Raw genomic sequence first — 20900 nt, forward strand, 5'->3', positions numbered from 1 at the left:
TTGATGGTGCCCAAGATTAAATTTGGTGATGCTATGCAAAGATAAATAGCTCACTCCATCAGCAAGCTTACATTTAATACTTTTCTTTAAATATGTTTTAGGAGGTTTTAAAAAAGTATGAAGAGGGGTAAGAGTTGGTTACGTCTATTTGATTTTAGTTTTTTTTAAGCAACTTTATTATTTTTTTGAACAGATCACATGAAAGCATGACCTTGGGTGTCATATTTGGTAGTCCGCACGCGCTAATCCAGACGTCCCATTGGGCCGCTCAAAATCACAGGTTCCCACGCTGGCCCTCTCTCCCCCGCAGCCTGAGGCACGGCCGTATGCACAGGTGGAGTTTACAGTAGGCCATCTTGCCGTCCTCACAAGCCACCCAAACAGCTGTCCCTCTTTTAAATGCATTCTTTTCCCACACTGAAAGTAAGTGTGTGCCTGTGTGTGTGTGTGTGTGTGTGCGCTTTAAAGGCGCCCAATGAAACCCTGTCTGAGCCCCAACCTGTTCCTTTAGCGATGATAATGACCACATTATCTCGCGCCATCGGACGTCAACAAAAAAAGATTGTCGTGTGCTTTGCAATCACTTCGTGGGCACTGAGACAGAAAAAGCAGAAAGAAAGGAGTGAAATAAAGATCTGGCACTTCTCGGGGAGAGGGATGGGTGAGGTATTTTATTTCTCCTTGGTGTTTTCCTCAACTCCTCTTTTGTTGGCGTAGTATAGTCGCGGTGATCCAGAGGGCAGGGCGGCCATCTTTGTCAGCTGCCCTGCTGGGACAATTAGCAGGAGAATCAGAGTCAAAAGAAAAGCTGCAAAACATGACGCAAAAAATATTCATTACAGCCGGCGGGTCAGTCAATCAATTTGTGTAAAACAAAAAGAAGAAAAATGTTTTAAAACAAAATAGTTTGATTTTTGATTGAGCTGCCATGATGTAGATGCTTTATGTGAAGGTTGGCTGAATGGACTGAAACATCCCCCCTTCTTTCTCCTCAGCTTTGTGACCATTTCTTCTCAAATGTTAAGAACACACGCCACCAAAATATATTTCTCTATTTATGAGTTGCTCACTGTTAACTTGGATAGCGGCTGCTGTACAAATATATATTCAAATGGGTTAAATGTGCATTTTTGTCAAAATGTTAATTTCATATTATATTAAGCTATTCTAAATAAATTGTGGGTTTCTGTTGTATGTGATTTGTCATTACCTGAGAAACAATAATGTGATTACTGAACTGAAAGTACTTCTCAAAAATATGTATTATCATTTCTAACAACATGGTTAACTTTGAATTCTGACACAAGCCTTCAGAAATCACAAAATACGTTTCATATTAAAAGTTCCACAGGAAAACACGTCTAACACGGTGTCTACATTAATTTAGCACCACAGGACATTCCACCGCGTACCTCAGCCTGACTGACCCATATGTCTCCTTTGATGCCCTTTAAGCTCAACCACTATAACAAATTGAAAGAGGAAAAAGTCACCCAGGTGAGCCGAGTGCCAGGATGTGCCTGGAGCAGCTCCTCGCAGGGCTTCCTGTAATTACTGGAGAGGTCCGCCGCCTGTCAGCGCCGGGCTGACGGACGGCTGTGTGGCAGTCGAGCAGGCAAAACGTGTTTGGTCTGCGATGGTTCCGTGGCGAAAACGTTCACGTAGATCCCATTTAATCCGCACTTACAGTAAAGGATCAATAAGCACTAAACCCCTCCCCCGTTTTATCTCCTGCAAACACATAAACTCACTTTCTTGACTGACTCGTGTCACGTGTGTCTCGCGCACACGCTCCTGCATGTCCTCACATGGAAGAAGACACGCACAGGGGGCAGAAAGAGCATGGCTCATCGGTGTGTCTGTGCAGCAGCATGAGGGAATCCTTGCCGGTGTAATTAATGTTGAAGCACTTCATTCACATTCATGTATACAGCACATCTACATACATCAGCAGACACGCTCATTCATGAAACGAAGAGAGGGGGACGGATTCATGGCCGAGCGGGGGAGAGGCCTCCGTTTGTTAGGCACAAGTTTGGGCTGAAGGTGAATTGAAATTGTACTTCATGGGTAGCGTCCCTCTTTGTTTCCTCACACACACACACACACACACACACACACACTTGGGTTAGGGTTGATGGATGTCTGGCGTTTGTTAAGTCGTACATCACTGAGGTCATTTAAGCTGCCAACACATCTGCTGTCTGTGCCTCCAGAAAGAGAGGAAGAGGTGGAGAGAGTGGAAAGATTTATAAAGGCGGAGGGGGGGGGCGGAATTATGCAGGGTGAGAGAGAACGATACTGATTAGTAACTGGAGTGGATGAGCATCTCACGCACACGGACACACAAAGAAACACACGCGCACTGTAAAACGCTCCGACTAAAACTGCTTGCGTGGAGTTCCTCCGCTCCTCCATTAACTTTCGTCTTGTCTCTGTTAACTACTGACAATAAAGTTGCTGATTTATGCCGAGCAGCCTTTCTGCGCGCCAACATGTTGATGAGATGCGTCCAAAGGAGTCCTCATTGATTTCTTCAAATGTCGTGGATGTTGGCTAGGTGGCGTGTTGATTGCAGATCAATACCTTTCAGCTCAGCATAGTTCAGTCACTGCAGCAGCGTCTCTTCTGTAACTAAACCTGCAGCTGGATCCAACCAAAATAAAGAATGCTCTGCTTTACTTCATCGACGCTGGTGGAAAGAGGGAACTCAAATCAAGACTGGCTTTAACTGTTGCTCTTATTTAAAGTTCACAATGGTTGTCTGATAAATGATCAATTCAGAAGCAGATGGAATGCTTCCAGTGATTGGTGAGAAATGAAACACTTGACAGCAGTCGGTCTGCAGACGAGACAACCGTCTTCCATTCGGTGGTCACACATGCTGAAATGTAAGGTACCAAAGGAGGTGAATTCTCCAGAGTTCAGTCCGGAACTAAACTGGGGAAGTGATCGAGCGTCTTTATTCAACATCAGCCTGTGACATCAAAGTATGTGAAGTCTGTCTCACTACAGCATTTGTAATTTTCCCCCATAGTGACATCCGCTCTGTCATCTGTCTCTGTTGATTTAAATCTTTTAAGCGCTGGTCATTTTGTGTATGGACCACGGTACCGATACCTGATAGATACAGAATGGTTATACGGCATTGATTGTTTCTAGCTGAAGTGAACTTCCCACCAAATAATATGTCACTAAACTGGGGGCGAGGGAGGGAAGGGTATTCGGGACCAGGGTTTGTGTCCCGCAGCGTTGAGCTATTGTGAAGAAACTCCTGTGTAGATTTTCCTAAAGCGAACCCTCCTTTTGTTGCATAAATCGAACATCACATTGTTTCCTCGGCGTCGGCGGGTAACTTGAACCCGCTTCGTGCCACCACCACTAAATGTGGGATTTCTTTGTTTCACCCCCCAAAAAAAAGGAGGGGGGGGGGAGGGTTCTTCTCCTTCTGTTTAACCTCGATGAACAGAGGCGTCAGTAGCACTTTTGCGTGGAGCACGTGGTGATTGTGTAGGGGTTAACGTGATAAGTAGGAGCGGATGTGGCATTTAAAGGCTGTTATTATGGTCTGCTTGCTGCAGCTGGTTCAGACATACAAATTGAGACTCATCCAAAACACGCACACACCACTTATGGATTTGGCACGCTCCAATAGTTCTGTGTTTTGTAGACCGGGGGAGGAAGGCTGGTGAGAAGCAGAAGAAGAAGAGGAGGAGGAGGAGGAGCAGTGGATGAAGACATAAGGCCGTCGATGGTACACATGTCACTCGTTTGGATTTCTCTAATCTCTTTTCAAGCTTGGGTCAGATTTTTTTTTTTTGTTCATCACCAACCAGTCGGGACTCTGATGAACCTCAACACACTCGTGCTCTCACTCTCTCCTTGATTAAATCCTGCTCCGAGCGTGATCCCCGTTCTCTTCACCAATAAAACTCTTCATCCCTCTTTCTACTCTTCACACACACACACACACACACACACACACATCACAGACAAGGAGATTAATTTACTCTGGTTCATTTTTCAAGTTCTGCAACGTCTCTGCGTTTAATGTGTAGTTGAATGTGTGTGTGTGTGTGTGTGTGTGTGTGTGTGTGTGTGTGTGTGTGTGTGTGTGTGTTGATTGATGTGCAGAAGCCCAGGAGCGTAATCATACACTTCCAGACGTCATTTTTCACTTTCAGTGTTGATGGATAGATTTGATGCATCTGATCACTGCTACCTCAGCGTGGGGGGTCTAGGTCATCTTGTTGCTGTGTGTTTTTGTGTGTGTGTGTGTGTCTCACTGGCCAGCAGTCCTTCTGCCTCTCAAAAGGTCCGTTGTGATTGAGTGGACCCCCCCACATCCCACTGGAAGGCCTGTTTGTGGGGGTCTCTTCTTCCTTTGCTGCCCTGAGGACAAACAGCCACGACAGCCAACTGTGTGAGATCCCGAGGGCGCACTTGTGCGCCTCGAGTGTGATTTCGCTGACCTCCTCTGTTAGCGCTGAAGAGCATTTGAAGAGGTTCCAAATAAAAAGTCCCCAAAAGGTAACGCGAGACGCCTGGAACCCGCCGTGCTGTTGTTTCAACAGTTCAACTGCTTTTAAGCTGTTAAACGTCTACTAACAGATCAACCGACATCATTGTTTCCGTGTAAGCTGAAACTTGAAAGCTGCACAAAATTAGCTCCAGCACTTCTTTCAGCACAAAGTCAAAAAGTGTTTCGCACAAAGTTTTCTTATAGCGCTTTCCCTTCAACAGAAATGTCAGTGATTAACTTAATAATTGTGATCTCAACAAATTCATCTCTGACACATCAACTCCTTTCAGCACTTTAATTGTTATCTGAGCATGAATGCGAATGATTTTAAAGATATTAAAGTATTTTACTATTTCAAAACAAAGACTTAAATGTAAATATATTATACGTTTTTGTGGGTTTTCGTCTTCAAAAATGTACGCCTTAACTTGTTTAGTGTGTGAAATGGTGTTACTCTATTCTAGTTATTCTATGAGCACACAAGTCTGCACATACATATGCATGCAAAATGACACACACACACACGCACACAGACACACAATGTCCTGGTTAACTAGCGCTCCTCCCACTCATTGCGCTTCACCTCGCCACAATGCCAGCCATAAAAATCCGGGGTTGAGGGAGCAAAGGAAGAGTGGGGGTTAAGAAAAGCACAGAGAGATGGCTCAATGTTAAATTGACTGGAAAAAAGCTGCTCGCTTTTTCATGCTAATTGAAGTGCAACAAATTGTTAATTTATTCCACAAAGAAATGCAAAACACCCCCAGATTTCACTGAAAATGTGTGCCCCTACAAGACGAGCCTAAATCGAACCTCTTCTCCTTTACACTATCACCATCTCTGTACTCACAGCTTGTACTTATTATGTTCATCTGTTGCTGTCAAGAGGCAGGAAACAGATCAGAGAAGAAAAAAAAAACACAGGTCAATACACATCCTTCAGGTCCTCCCCGGCTCTTCCTCACATGCGCACGCCGACCAACTCCGTCAGCGAGGTTCAGGTGGTTTTGAGGTGATTTCATGGTTGCCGTTTTATTGATGGTTCCCGTCAAACATGAAACGTTTCTTTTCCCACCTAACCGCACACACATGCACCGCCCCCGGGCTGTCATTCAGGACATACACAGACAGCAAGTAACAAGCGATTGGCGTCAGCTCCACTGGGCCCGCTAGTCATGACAGGTCCTGCACTGAGCTACATAAACACACACACACACACACACACACACACTCACATCAACACATTCACACACTCACACACACTTATCTTGGATCTTTATGGTGTGCTGCACCCTCCACTTAGCACTGCTGTAAAGGTCTTCCTGAACTCGTACAAGAGAGCCATCTTCAAAGAGGTCCATGCACGCACGCACAGACACACACACACACACACACACACACACACACACGGAAGAGCCACACAGACTTCGAAGCGGACTTAATAATTTCACATTTGGCTTCAAAGGGACTATTTAAACACATGCTTGCTCACTGTCTGAGAGCACAGCATGGGTCCCGTCCTCTTTGATAGTATTCCAATCCAGCTTATTTTCGCGGCTTTGATTTCAGCTGCATTTCGGGTAGTTACGTTATGACAGAGAAACAGCTGAGATAATGGAGGGCACATGTCCTTCACGAGGCATTTCCCCGATAACAGCCGGCCTTCATTTACATTACTAACAATGTTATCCTCGCAGAATCCAGCTTTCTTATTGAAACTGTTCTTCACAAGGTCCAATTTGAATGATTGTAAGTTTTAAGTTTAAGTTTTAATATATATATATATATGTACTACCTTGTTTGCTAAGAGTCAAACCAAGTCAAACCAATCATCATGCTTTATTCTGGTACATTTACTTAAAGTGTGATTTATGGGGTCATGGTTCAACTCAAGAGTTCAGTCTCAGTTCAAGGTTTGACTCCTATCTTTCCCACCAGGAAGTCACATCTTACAGCATCTCATCTCCTGTCCTCAGGAGCTCTTTGTCTTGACCTTCGGACGTCTGAGGTCAGATACCTCTTGAGGCTGACCGCAGGTTGACTGTTCTCCCCCCCCTTTTTGGTATACCACGTAATGCCTCCACCCCATCATTGATGAGAGGGAAGGTAGCTGACCTGCTGGGTGAACACTCAGAGGTTCATAATGCATCGGCCCGAGCGCGGAGCGGCACGGATGAAGGCATGTAGTAAATACCTGCCGTTGTCGCCAGCATACACATTCTGCAGATTCTAGTCGTTCAGACTCCGTCTTTGAAGGTGTCTTCTGATTTGCACGACTTGTAATTAGGTTCGGCTCTTAGGTTTGCCTCACAGTCGCTGTTCGAACAAAGCCGTAGACGGGGCAGATAACAATTTTGTTAGGGCTTGAAGTCGGTCTTGTTTGCACGCACACTGAGAAAAAAGCAGCACGTTAGTGAGCTACATCGTTCTAGGCCCACAGGCCGGAAGAACAACTGACTAACATCTGGAAGAACATTATGTTTTATATTTCTTGTTAGATATAAAAGGAAAGATTTCTATTTCTATTAAACTGGCGTTGAGGAGGAGCAGGTCCTCTCGCCGCAACACAAGATCCAATCACATACAATGTGTGAACATAACGAAGAAAGCGTGAGTGTTGTGTGGCGCATGGTGTGTCTCTACCTCTCATCCTTATCAGACCTGTGTCTGCCCGGTTGGCACTTTCTGGTTTTCCCTCTGACCTTGCACTCCTCAACCAGTGACTCCCTAAATGAGCACTGGGAAAACGCCTTTGATTATCAAAGGATGGATGGTAGATTGCCAAAACATTTCTGGATTGACTTATAGTCTTGTCTATAAATTGTCAAAGAAATATGGCTGCAACGTACTCTCTAATTACTCCCAAATCACAACAACATTCTTTGCTCTTGCTGGTGAACAGTACATGTACACGGATACAATTATTTTAACTTCAAATGTTTTTTTGAAGTAGTTGAAATGTATTGTCAGTCATTACGTGATACGCCTACTACCATTACCTGAAGTGATTGAGTATCGGTTAATCAATTACCTGTTTTAACTTTCACAGACTGAAGCGTTAAGGATGTAGATGCGTTAAGTGATGTAGAAGAAGTAATGAAGAGCCATGTCGTTATCTTGGAAACATATCAACTTGGCTCAAAGTTGCAGGAATAAAGCCTGTCTTTAAGTCTTAAAATGTTCATATATATTTACCTTTAAGGGTTTAAGGATATTAATAAAATTAATTCAAGTTTAACGCAAAAAAAGACCATTCTTACAAATATTGACTTTCAATTAATTCAATCCTCTGGACCAGAAAAATTCATATTCAAGCATTACAGATTGTTATTCCGGACAATTAACCGATATCTGACAAGTGTTTTGGGAAGCAATGAGTCAAATTTGTATCCAGATGACACACATGCACACACTCAACCAGAAAGCATCTGGTTTGAGGCAGCATTACGTGAAGTACAACGCCCATTTTACTTTTCTTTTTGATTCTTTATTTCCTTTTTTTTTTACCAGCAACACAATGTGTAAATTATTCACACCCATGTGCTTATTATTAACATTAGACATAAAAGTATAGCTTGGGTATGAATTTTAATATAATTTACGTTGAGTTGCCCGTTCATAGATAAATTGTAATGTGCCCTTGAAGTGCACGGACATCTCCATACACTCAGATCGCACCTTTGCATGTGCGCTGTAAAAATGTAAATCATCCAGCCAGTTAGAGACATGTCCCACACCCTGAACTGGCATCACGCCCACTGAGACACACCAGTTGTTTTCCACTTCACCCAGACACCAGGAAGCATCAATCAGTCAACAATAATTACAGTGAGATGCTGCCAACATTCACAGAGCTTCATACCAAGCAAGTCCACTTCATAAAAATACATTTGATCACACTAGTAAATAAGTGAAAATAACATGAAAATAATGCAAATTTAGAGTTTCCCGAATACACAATATTGTGTTTGTGCGAGTGAGCATATCCTGCGGTGGAGTTGGAAGTTATGTTGTTGAGCCACAGCAAACACAATGACGTCACGTGTTCTCATTCAGATTTACTGACACAATAGGACGAGTACAGAATGACTATGTATCAATCAATCTATAATAACAGCTTGTAGCTTGTTAGAGGAAAGTTATGAGAAACATGTCTGTTACGTGTCTGAAAACACAATTTCCAGATGTGCGCGCACACACACACACACACACACACACACACACACACACACACACACACACACACACACACACACACACACACACTTTATGAACAACAGAGGAGCTGCCAAAAGCTTTTCTCATGCTAGAAGTCATAAATCTGTCCATCCTTACTTAACCCTTAGGAAAGGGAGACATTCTGACGCCAAGGCCCGTGTGACCAACCCACACCTACGCTTACGAGTGCACTGAGAAAAATATGACTGCACGCAAGCGTGCGCTGACTCAGACATGCCAATGGGCATAGGTGCACCATTTCAACTTTGCATTCAATTACTTCCAGAATGCAAAAAAAAATGTACCAGGGTGTTAAATGATTTATTTGTTTATGGCTGGATAATCATTCTGGAATCAGCTTTTTGTCCATTTGCCTTTGGGATAAGAAGAACCATTTTAAAACAAAACCTACGACGGGGCGAATTGAAGTGCTTGTAATTGATTGATTTGATAACTCTTCATTTACTTCTTGGTGGCAGTTGTTTGACATTAGTTTTCGCATGAATTTATCAAGTGCACCGGCTGTATTGACCTTTTTGTTTTCTTTCAAAAGATGGAAGGTGCAGTAAATTGACTAAAAATAAGCTGCATTAATCAAAATATGTCTGGAATTATAATTTCTGCTGAATAAAGAATAAAGCACTTTAGTAAAGTATTTTGATTTTATGTCCCTCCTACTTTAAAATGGGAAACATTGATTGAAATATTGACACTAATAGTTCATTATTTTCACAAATGAACCTACACAACTTTAAAATAGGATATTGTTATCTATTTATTTTTCGATAAAACATGATAAAAAAATGTACCTTGAAAACTTGCTCATGCTTTTAGTGTTGCTCATACTTTCCCTTAATTTTTACCTTTCAGTATTTCAATGTTTCCCACGGATGGTATATGACGACATCTAGTGGCAGCAGCTAGAAAACAAGGATTTCTTACAATTTCTACACATAATGAATTTCCGTTCGTATTTCGGTTTCTGCAAATCCTAAATTGATTTTACAGTTGTAGAGCCCCAATGTCTTTTTATACAAATAGGATCACTAAAAGTTAGATGTAACTTTTTTGAGGATTATGGACAACGTATATTATCTCTATATTTATACATTTTAACGTTAATCGCTGGAAAAGAACTTTTATTATGTGCGGTATAGTTATCTAGAAGAAATGATAGCCACCTCTGTCAGCACGCACCTCCCATCACCCCCATCACACAATCAACCAGGCAACAACCCTTCTTCAGACCGACCCCGTTGCCTAGCAACGCATGGCCGAGTGGCCCAGGGGGCGGGACCAACGCACTTGGCTTCCGCAGTAATTACAGTGCATGTCTGTGTGACTGGGCCAGTCCAGGTGTGTATGTGCATGTGCATGTGCATGTGAGTGTGCGTGTTCGTGTGCGTGTGCATGTGCATGTGCGTGTGCATGTGCGTGTGTAGTTTGGCTATGAAATCACACATAATACTACAACATAATAATACTAAAACTCTTATGACCAAAAAGAAACCAAAGAACTTTCGTATTATCAGGCCGGCAGTTGCAGCCACGTTCAATAGTTATTCAGTATCTGATGAAGAAGAGTCAGATTATAAACTTTAAAGTTTATGTTGCAGCATGACTACACCATTACACACAGTGAGACCAGGTAACCAATCCATTAATGAGTAATATATGCATCAAGTTTCATTGTGGATAAGAGCGTCTAAAGGTTGAAATCCAATTTGGACCTCACCGTTTAACATATTTTGCAGTATAAAATATTGAAACCTATACCGATGAACAGCTTTCCATTGTATTCTGACTTGTTTTAATGAGTGCATCTTAGACAGACATTGCCACTGTGGCACAGCATTGCTCTGGCTGACAGCCTAAATCAGCTTAAATATTTCCCTTGTGTGCCGTGGGCATATCCTCAGTTGGTTGCCCACTAATGATGTTTTCTGCTTGGTGAACCAGCACTTTGACTCCACTTGGTCCCAGTCGCTCCTTGCTCACGGAGGGGTTTTCCTGGAGGAAAGGAAGAACTATGCAGGGGAAACCCCTTCCTGTGACCATACCATTGGTCAACATGGAGCCTCGTTGGATGAATTTAACATATAAATATACCTTTGGGAGATTGAAGGAGGGTTTTTTTTGCACAACGTTAGGGTCCTGACTTGTGTTCCAAAACAGGACACATCTGTGTGATTGGAGCTGCTGCAATACAAATAAAAGCAGCAGAGCTCTCTGCTTTGCTCCCCAGGTAAATAGCCAATTTGTTGAGTGGTAGTAGTCCTTTTCAAACTTCACTTTCGTAATATGATATGAAGGAATTATGCAATATCAATGGAAGCCTAAAGGCCTAATCTGCTGCTCGGCCCTCTGGGGTCAGCCAATCTGAGGTCGGTCACTAAACCCTAAGACGGGAGTCACATGTTCATTTCCTTTACATATTTACAATTGTTTCATCCTTGTAAGGTTCATCGACATGGGTAGGAGGTATTTCAGCGCATAGGCACAATCGTGACATTACTCAAAAAACAGCTTTCCACATCTCATGAAATTAAACTACGCTTCTGTTCCGCAGCTCCTTCTTTTCTACCAGAGCTGTCATCTTGTGACACCAGCGCACACAGTGGAAACAAGCACACACGCCCCGCCCCCTCCCCTCTTGCCTGAAAGCACACTAGTCCCCGCCCTTCCCTCTCGCCGTCACAGCAACGTGACCGCCCAGCCGCCGTCGCGGAGCATCACGGGAGCTGTAGTCCCAGCCGCCCGATGAAGCCGGAGAAGGCGAGGCCTCAGCAAAATACAACTCCCATCTCGACCCTCGCACGCCGAGTCCCGTCGACCAATCTGAATATGTGGGAGGAGCGCGTCCGCCCACAAAAGCCACGGCTTTCTCCCCCCGTATCGTCCCCTCAAAAAAACCAATTGTACATGGCGTAAAAAAAAAAAAAGAGGTGGAATAGGCGTAAAATACAAAAACACCGGTGAAGGTTTGTTTTTGTTTTTTTCGGTTGCGCGAGAGGACGACGACGAGGCGTCCCCCGTCCACCCCCCCGCGGCGGGAGAGAAACAGCGGCGACGGAGAGAGGGTGTTGTCCTGATGCTTAAATGGAAGTGGGTGGGCCTCCGCGGTCACACACTGACAACTTCTCCGTGGACGTTACCGTGACGAGCGCCAATTTGCTGGTTTATGGACAGGCTGTCCGGTAAAAGGGACACGCGACCTGGGCGGCGAGGAGGAGGAGGAGGGAGGGAGGGGGGGGGCGGACGCGGCCCCGGTGACGTTCACCGCGACCTCCGTTATCTCCGTTAGTCGGGAGCTGCTTGATTGCGCCGCGCGCTTTGGCACCGCCCTTCCTGGCCGGTGGGTGGGTTTGTTTTCTATTTTTTTCCCTATTTCGTCAAACGGGCAGATCCGCCGCGGCCCCCACGGTGCCGAAGACATAGGCCGTCCTCCGCCTCCTCTGCACCCCGGCCGGCCTTCTACCGTGAACTACACCCTCTCGGTATATTAATGCGTTATGAGTGGTAGGTACCCTCCTCCTCCTCCCCCCACACCACCATGTCTCTCCTTCTCCGCCTCCCTCTCTCTCTCCTTCTGACAGATAGGAGGCTCTCAGTGCCTTTGATATGGATGATGAGGTTACTGGTTTCTACTTTACCTTTATTGATCCTCCTTGCTGTTATCTGCAATATTATCAGATTGTTTTTTAATGTGTGTGTGTGTGTGAGTGTTTTTTTTTTTAGCCAACTTAGTGTCTACAGGAGGGGGGACTTCTGAGGTTACTCAGAAATGCTATTTTAACTTAAGATATTCTTTGATTTTCTGTCTCTTTTTGCCAGACTCCAAGAAGGAATCATTGGGAACCGAAGGAGGAAAAGCATCTAAGAAGGGGAGAAGTTCTGGATCGCAGGTAAAAGAAAATGAAAAAGTGCTTATAATACTTTATTACTTTTGCTTTGCCTGTTAAGGCCAAACACGTACTCCCTCCCTCCCTCCTCCCGGCCAGACACCTCTGGCTGGGGGCGTTTCTCTGCTGAATTCCACTTCCTGCTTCTGTACAGTGCTGCTGAGAGGCAGACCTGAAGCTTGTTGAATAGGCTCATACGGCTGTCACAGCCCCAGTACTTTTCAATTGTCTGTTTGAGTTAAGGTCAAAATGATTTAATTCTGCATTTGGAATAATTATAAAGACCCGCAGCGTTGGTATGTGGCTCTCGTATCTGCTTTTGATGGGTTGTATATGCTTGATATATTTCAACCAGGCAGTTATTCTTCAGGGCATCTTCTGTTGTTAAGCGCGTACGACAAGCGCTGTTGCTGTTTTGTCCCACGTTGTTGTACTTGTTACAGAGCCTAGGCCGCGTCCGAGGTGTATAGCATAAGAAAACTGCCTGCGACCTAGTTCCTTTGAACAGGAGGAGGAGAGAGAGAGAGAGGGAGAAGGCAGCATTTTACTTACCAGTGTTCTGAGAAAAGAGAAATGTGGTTATCACCCGCCTACCCACTCACTTCCTGTAATACCGCCCACTTCCACTGACAGCTCTCTCTCTCTCTCTCTCTGAGCTTTTTGTTTATCACTGGCACCGTGTCTCCTCATCCGCGTTTCTTATTTTCGTAGTGTGCACCGCTTAATGTTGCCCATCCGTTCTCGGTCGCTGTTTTATTTTTTTTTAACTTGCATTTGTGCACATGTGCTTTGGGTTTACCTTCTTCCCTCCAGACTCCCGTTAAACCGTTCCACTCTCTGCCCCTCCCCACAATCCGTTTTTTTAACCCCACCCCGTCTCCTTCAGGATTCCTCGCAGCCCTCTCCGTTGGCTCTGCTGGCGGCCACCTGCAGTAAGATCGGAGGGCAGGGGGGAGCGGAGGGGGCCCAGGCCCAGGTGGGGGCCCAGCAGTTCCAGGTCGGTCAGATCCAGCTGCAGCCAGGTCAGCTCCAGGGACAGATATTGTTGGACACATCTGGAGGTCAGACCCTGGTGCCCCAGCAGCTGGAACTGGTCCCAGCTCAGTTCACGGGGAACGGCTGGCAGATCCTTACAGCAGCACCTACTATGGCCAAAGAGAACACCAATCAGCCTGTTGCTGTGACAGTGGCCACCACCTTGGCTAATGACAGCTCACCGGGTGGACGCAAGGTGAAGGGAGTGGGGCAATTAGTGGCTTTCATCTATTTTTGTTCGCCAACGTTTGTGATCTTTACCGTATCGCTGCTCTGTTCCCGGCAGGTGAAAACATTGGGTGGAACCAACTGCGTGGCCTCCAACCAGCAGCAGTTCCAGATCATCCAGGTCCAGAACCTGCCAAATGCCGGGGGCGGGGTCCAGTATCAGGTCATCCCTCACCTGCAGACGGCAGATGGGCAGCAGATCCACATCAGCCCACATCAGACAGCCTCCATCGGGACTGTACAGGAGCAGGTCCAGCTCATCCAGACCCAGAGCTCAGGCCAGACCCAGGCTATCCTCCAGCCAGCCAACCAGCAAGCCATCCTGACGAGTACAGCCAACCAGACGGTGCCGCTGCAGATCCGCCCTGCCCAGTCGTTCCCGCTGCAGCTGCAGGCTCTGCAGGGCTCCCAGACTCCTGTTATGACCACGGTTCCCATAAACCTTGGTGGCATGACCCTGGCTTTGCCGGTGATAAATAATGTTGGAGGGGGCGGGACCGTGCAGCTTATCCAATCAGCAGATGGCACATTCTCTGTTGCCAATGGCAACCAGCTGATGACAACAGCAGCCCCTGCCACAGCGACGAGTGGCTCGGCGGTGGTAGCCGAAGGTGACAGCATGTCTGATGTGACGCATGTGGTTTCGGTTGGATCAGAGGGTGGACCAGCTGACAGCCAAGTACAGAGCAGCGAGGCCGACTCTCAAAGCCAGAGCCAGGCCAACGGTCTACAGAACCAGATTGATTCAGCCGGAACCATTCAGCAAGTGATAGTGGGACAAATGGGGCACCAGCTGGTGCAGCAGATCCATCTGCAGCCTCAGAGTCAGGCCCAAGTGCAACAGCAACCTCAGCACATTCAGACCATCCAGCTGGCCCCAGGACAAACCCTGCAGCCCATCCAGGCCTTCCAGAACCAAGCCCAGGTCCTCATCCGTACTCCAACCCTCTCCCCGTCAGGGCAGATCACCTGGCAGACACTGCAGCTGCCCGGCGGCGTCTCCCTGCAGGGCGGCCTCGGGGCAGCAATGCCACAGCAGCTGACGCTGGCCCCCATGGCCGGTGGGACGACAGTGGGGAGTGGAGGGCTGGTGTCCCTGAGTGGATCTCCCCTGACGCTGAGCGCAGCCCAGATCAACCCGGGGTCTGGAGTACAGACGGTCAGCATCGCGGGGCTCGGCACCGCTGGCGTTCAGGTGCAGGGTGTTCCGCTCACTATTACCGGTCTACAGGGTAAGACCTTAGGGAGAGTAACTGTGTGAAGTCGTTGTGGCTAATCCATCACTGTTACATTTATTATCAGAAACAAAAATAGGGTATAAGCAATGAGGTCGGCCATTGTTAGAATTTGAAGCTCTAAAGAATCGTGTTATTCTGCCGCAGCGCTCGCCCATTCAAATTGTGACATGTTTTGGATCTGTTTCTTCTTTCTGCTTTCTACAGTGTCATATTTTCTCCAGACTTAAGTTCAAACTTTTTTTTTTAAATATTCAAATCACCTTTAGGTCAACCACAGGGTCAAGATGGGGTCAAAGTTCAATCGTCTCCAGTCACAGTCACTGTCGGCAATGTGGCATCGGGCTCATCCATGAGTCCGGATCAGCTGGGCTCAGTGCAAAGTTCCTCGGACCAGGAAGGGCCGCCCAGCAAGAGGCTTCGTCGCGTCGCCTGCTCTTGTCCGAACTGCCGGGACGGAGAGGGAAGGTACGGAAACATTAGAAACACAGAGCTCCACAAACACTGGGGTGAAACATGTGGCCAGATGTAGAATAAAGGGCTTTGTCTATTTGAAATTAGTCCTGAATATAGTGGAGTAGTTGACAAGGAAGCTTTTGGACACTTGGTTTGGCAGATGGTCAGAACACAGTGTAGCTCGTTGCCTGAAGCGAGAGTTCTGACCTCTCGCCAGCCAACATTTCACTTTGTAATGACGAGCCTTCACCCCAAAAATAAACTGAGAATATTCAGGGAAATGTATTCAGCTTTACTAGAATAATCAGAGCACCCAATCTAAGCTGAGTTTGTCTAGTGAACATTTATCTTCGCTTTGGGTTTTGGAGATTACTTCTAGACACGGTGCAGGTTAACTGGGTTCTGAAAGCTTTTATGAAGCACACGCACATACCACCTCTAGCCGCTCCTAACTCCAGTGTGGGATTTGTAGGAACAGCGGTGACCCCACGAAGAAGAAGCAGCACATCTGCCACATGGAGGGATGTGGGAAGGTGTACGGCAAGACATCTCACCTGAGGGCTCACCTGCGCTGGCACACCGGCGAGAGGCCGTTCGTCTGTAACTGGATCTTCTGCGGCAAGAGGTTCACCAGGAGCGACGAGCTGCAGAGACACCGGAGAACACACACAGGTAGGACGAACCGCTGCAGGGACGTGGGTCACCCTGGTGCCCTTGGAAGGCCTTTGGGGGATGGCGACGGGGCGGACCGCCTCTCGTAATTAATGCAAACGAGGGCTGCAACGGATGATGTATCCGCAATTAATCTTTTTAAAGAAGGCAACTTCCCAAATTGTTTGACTAGCAAACCCAAATGAATCCAAAATGATTTTTCTTCTGCAGGCATGAAAATCCCTCACCTTTCGGCGAAATTTGCCATTTTGAAACCAAAATAGGTGACCTACGTGAATCATGTAGATCCGTTGAGTTTTTTTGGGGTGGGTATGGCGGGCGGCAAATCACTGTCAAAATTCGAGAGCGCAATTCAGGTTGATGCGCGCGCATGAATCAAACATCCGCGAGCAAAAGTCCTGTCTCGCGCAAGATATTTGCTCGCTCGCCGGAGCGTGAACTTCGTTGCTCGCGAGGTTAAGGCCGGCGCATGCTTCTGCGTTTGCGTCGTTGCGTCGACGCACTCGTTTCAATTCATGCTTCTAAAAGTCTTGCGTGTGTTGCAGAGCAATTCACCGCCAGAACAACAGGCGGAGTAACGTGTTTTTGTTGAAGACGACCTAGAGAGTCACGTCTATTTATTTATCATAGACTTTATTGCCCCGTGCATCGCCACTGCTGCTTTTCATCGTGGACACATTTGTCCCGTATTTTCCTCCACAACTTTGTGCACCTCTCGACCGGCAAACCGACGTTTGGCCCGCGTGATGCATTCACACATTTCCGCACTGAAGAAAGGGGATAGAAAGTCAAAATTCTGAAATAAAACGTTGTCAAAACACAAACGGCACCTCTCTGTAACGGTAGTGGACCGTAGATCAGTGGTCCCCAACCACCGGGCCGCGGACCGGTACCGGTCCGTGGGCCGTTTGGTACCGGGCCGCACCACAGAAAGCTTATATATATATATCTTTTTTCTGAAAAATGTTTTATTTTGAAAATTGACCGGCTTTTCTACTAATTATGTGCGCTCGTCCCTCTGACATATTCCCCACGCGTCACCAGGCGTTTTTCTTGTCCTTTTACCGTGCACGGCAGTTTCGCCGACCAGCGAACACAGAGCGTGCGACTACTACCCGGCCCCCGTCGGTCGTTCCGCCCGCAACAAAGAATTTACACCGACTAGTGCTACAGGCGGAATATGTGCGCAGGGATTAGGGGGCGTGGCGACGGCGGTTAGTGATCTACCCTGATAACTGCACATATCAAGTGTTATAGGCAGAATATCTGTGGGGGGGGGCGTGGTGGTTACAAACACGCACGAGCGTGCGTGCAGGCACGTCAGTGGGGCCGCAAATTACTTTCTATTCAGAATGGTGGTCCCTGGGATGAAACCAGTTGAAAACCTCTGCCCTAGAAGGGTAATATCCTTCTCACCTTTTTCACTCTTGACCCGTTTTCATGCCTGCTTCTGAGTGACTAGTTGTTCCACCTCTAATTTCAATTATCTTGTTAACATCTCAACCATCCTAACTACTACTCATGTCTTTATATATAAATAAAAGAAGGCAGATTTTATTCATCAACAGAGAAATGCAATTCTTTGGATTCTCCCCTCTAGGAGAAAAGCGTTTTGAGTGTCCCGAATGCTCCAAGCGCTTCATGCGCAGCGACCACCTCTCCAAGCACATCAAGACCCACCAGAACAAGAAGGCCGGCGCCGCCGTGGCAATCATCACCACTGACGACATGGAGGACGACGCCCCCGAGGGCATGGACGCCTCCCCCCAGATTGTCGCTGTGGCAACCCTCTCACGTGACTCTGACCCTGCTACGCCCACCACATCTAATCACATGGAGGAGGAAGAGGAGGACGGGGGGGAGTTTCAATAAGCAACTGACTCCTGTTTGCCGAAGGCCTACTTCCTGTTTTTTTGGGAGTCTTTGCAGGGACTGGAGGGGGGGTGACTACTTTTTCTTTAAAAAAAAAAAAAATCCTTTAATTTGACATTTAAAAAATGTTCTCTCATGAAAAAGGGACTCAAAAGAGACGTGATCATGCGATTAACAGAAAATGAATAATATAAACATCACAATCTAAAAATAACTAACATAGTAATAATAACAAATTTAGCATAAACAAATGAAGGATTAGTTTGGCATTTATGAAATTCATTTATACTAATTCTATTCACAGTGGGGAAAGGAATGCAAGTAGTGTCTAGATTAGCACAAGAGTAACCTGCTGAATCTGAAACCATCCAACACGGAGGGACGTTTCCTTAAATCGCAACAGAATCTAACTCTATGCACAAAGTGTTTGTGTTCCTGTTTCATACCTGGGCTGAGAGTCAATCATGGTACAGGACTGTTGCGGAGCAGCGATAGAGCAGGGGCGGTCTGGGATTGTGTGTGCGTGTGTGTGTGTGTGCGCGTGTATGACCTCTGTGAACAAGTGTGTGTGTGTGTCTGAATTCCCTCGCTTTTACAAAGAGGATCTACCTAATTTGAGTTATATTCATGGTTCAGGTTTAGTCCTCAGACCAGATTCAGGTGTTGATTCCTCCGAGACCAGTCTACGGATAAACTGTTATTGAAGAGAAGGAAATTCTAAAAAAAATCAAATAAAAAAAAAGTAGAAAAAAGCACATAAAAAGATTTATAAATAATGCATTCCTATTGAGGCACAGCGGCCATTAGACAAAAAAAGGTTTCTATAGAGAAAAACAATCTAGCTTTCTACAACTTTGTTTGTGTGGTGAAAGCAATACTATAATGACAATCCCAGTGAAACCATGTTTACATTGTCAGGGGAAGTTCTCTGTTGATAAAACAAGCCAGAGTAGTGAGAACATGTGAGAGCTGCTGCTCTGCAGATACCACAGGGTGGCTTCTAACATCACGGCCAGAGTCTATCCGATGCCCGTTTGTCTATAGAATTTTTCTAGAATACATTTCCACCAGGTGGTACCTGCCGGACGGAACGACAGTGTGCCCGATGTTGCTCATGCGCCCCACTGTGCTCCGGTGCCCCCACCATCCCCCCACCCCTCTGGGCCTCCGTCGCCGCTACGTGACCGATGTGCCGCCATTGCCTTAACACAAGCTGTCGCACGGAGGGAACCTTCGGAGCTGGCTGGGGGGAGAACGGGGGGGGAGCTCCGCTGCATCGTAGCCGGGGAGAGACGGAGAGCACAGGAGGCGGGTGCAGGGGGAGGAGGGGGGGGCGCAAGAGGGTCGGGCTGCTTCGCTGTGTGGATATTACGGGATGTTTTCTGGTGGTGTTGCTCTGTGTTAGTTAAGTGCGTACATTCCTTTTAAAATTGAATGATGCTTTTATTTTATAGAATTCATCGGTTGTTTCCCCACACAGCCCACTGTGTACGGCTAATTTATTATTTATCCTTGAGTTGTACTATTTGCCTTCTGCTGGACTTGTATTTGTGTGTATTGATTCTGAGGTTGTGTACAGCATGTTTGAGTTTTTTGCCGTAGTGCTGCTTCTCTCTTCTTTAATCTTTGTGCTTCGTTTTTTCTTTTTTCTACGTCTGACCATTGCTGTTCTTTTCTTCTTCTTCTCTTTGCGCCATAATGTTTTTTGGGAGGAAAATAACAAAAGAAGAAGAAAGCAAAAAAAAGTTACAATTCTTTAAAGTTGAAAAGGTTGATACCAAACGAATTTAGATGTTTTTGGTAATATTTTGTGTGATGACCAACTTTCTTTCTTTGATATTTTGTAGTGACATCTCATATGTAAATCTTTTTCTAAAAAGATGTTTGTCTCCATAACATTTGATAATGGGTTTTTGCCAGGTTAGCCTCAAAGGCCTAAGTTTATTGATATTTTTAAAACTGGTTTGTACAAATGTGTTATGTCAATAAAATTTAAAAAAAAATAGAAGAACAACTTTAAGCAGAAAAGATGCTTTGCCTAATTAACACTTGACAATAAAGTGATTAAAACGGTCGTAATTTCATTGCTGATGCTCTGGTATGTATCTGCACACTTTGACTTTAAAATCAAACACACAATCTCTACAACTTCTGCCACCGAATTATTACCGGCTAATCTGTGTTGTGTTGTGGGTGCAAACAATTACTGCTCCGAGTTAGCAATCTCGCCTTTGTTGACTGAATTGATGTGAGGATCAAACCTGTGACTATTCTAATGCTGCTCACAAACACGCCGCTGCTTTTACGGAGTTATTTTTCTTGGTTTAAACGGATAATTAGCTAATTAACCGTCTATTTCGGAACTCCCGCCCCCCAGTGTTACTCTGCTGTGATCAAAGTGGGACTTCTGGGAGTTCACACCTTCACTGCCAGTATACAAAAAGAATCAAGTATTAGGCAGCAAACCTCTGACGAGTCCCACTTTTGAAGAACTTCAAAAAACACCCAACGTCTACATCCTCGCTCTGCACCCTCGGGCAATTTTGTGGATTTGTCAAAAGCTCAAATTAGTGTAATGCAGTGAATTCCAAAAGTTCACCGCAGTGACGAGGACCAATATTGTCGTTTTGACCCCCCCCCGCAGTAAAAACAGGACTGTCTTCCGATCTGCACGCTGCACTCACAGCGACCTCAGGGTGACCCCTGACTGCGCCGTGACCCTCCGCCCTGCATCGATGCTGCTTGGTCATTACACGGAGG

General features: G+C 45.9%; 1 protein-coding gene across 3 annotated transcripts; it reads left to right on the top strand.

Annotated features, from left to right (window-relative positions):
- The first annotated feature begins 11497 nt into the window (after positions 1-11497).
- On the top strand, positions 11498-20214 carry sp4 (sp4 transcription factor). Of its 3 annotated transcripts, none has more exons than XM_040188688.2 (7): positions 11498-12259; positions 12575-12645; positions 13529-13873; positions 13964-15137; positions 15410-15608; positions 16069-16268; positions 17869-20214. In XM_040188688.2, exons 1-7 carry the CDS (start codon positions 12253-12255, stop codon positions 18138-18140), a joined length of 2268 nt encoding a protein of 755 aa, XP_040044622.1. In that variant the 5' UTR covers positions 11498-12252; the 3' UTR covers positions 18141-20214. The 3 variants fall into 3 exon arrangements, with proteins under 3 accessions (XP_040044622.1, XP_077937872.1, XP_077937873.1); XM_078081746.1 differs by lacking the exon at positions 11498-12259 and adding an exon at positions 12291-12373; XM_078081747.1 differs by lacking the exons at positions 11498-12259; positions 12575-12645 and adding an exon at positions 12791-12938.
- Positions 20215-20900: the final 686 nt, after the last annotated feature.

This window comes from Gasterosteus aculeatus, chromosome 10 (assembly GCF_964276395.1).
Source record: "Gasterosteus aculeatus chromosome 10, fGasAcu3.hap1.1, whole genome shotgun sequence".
Lineage (NCBI taxonomy): Eukaryota > Metazoa > Chordata > Actinopteri > Perciformes > Gasterosteidae > Gasterosteus > Gasterosteus aculeatus.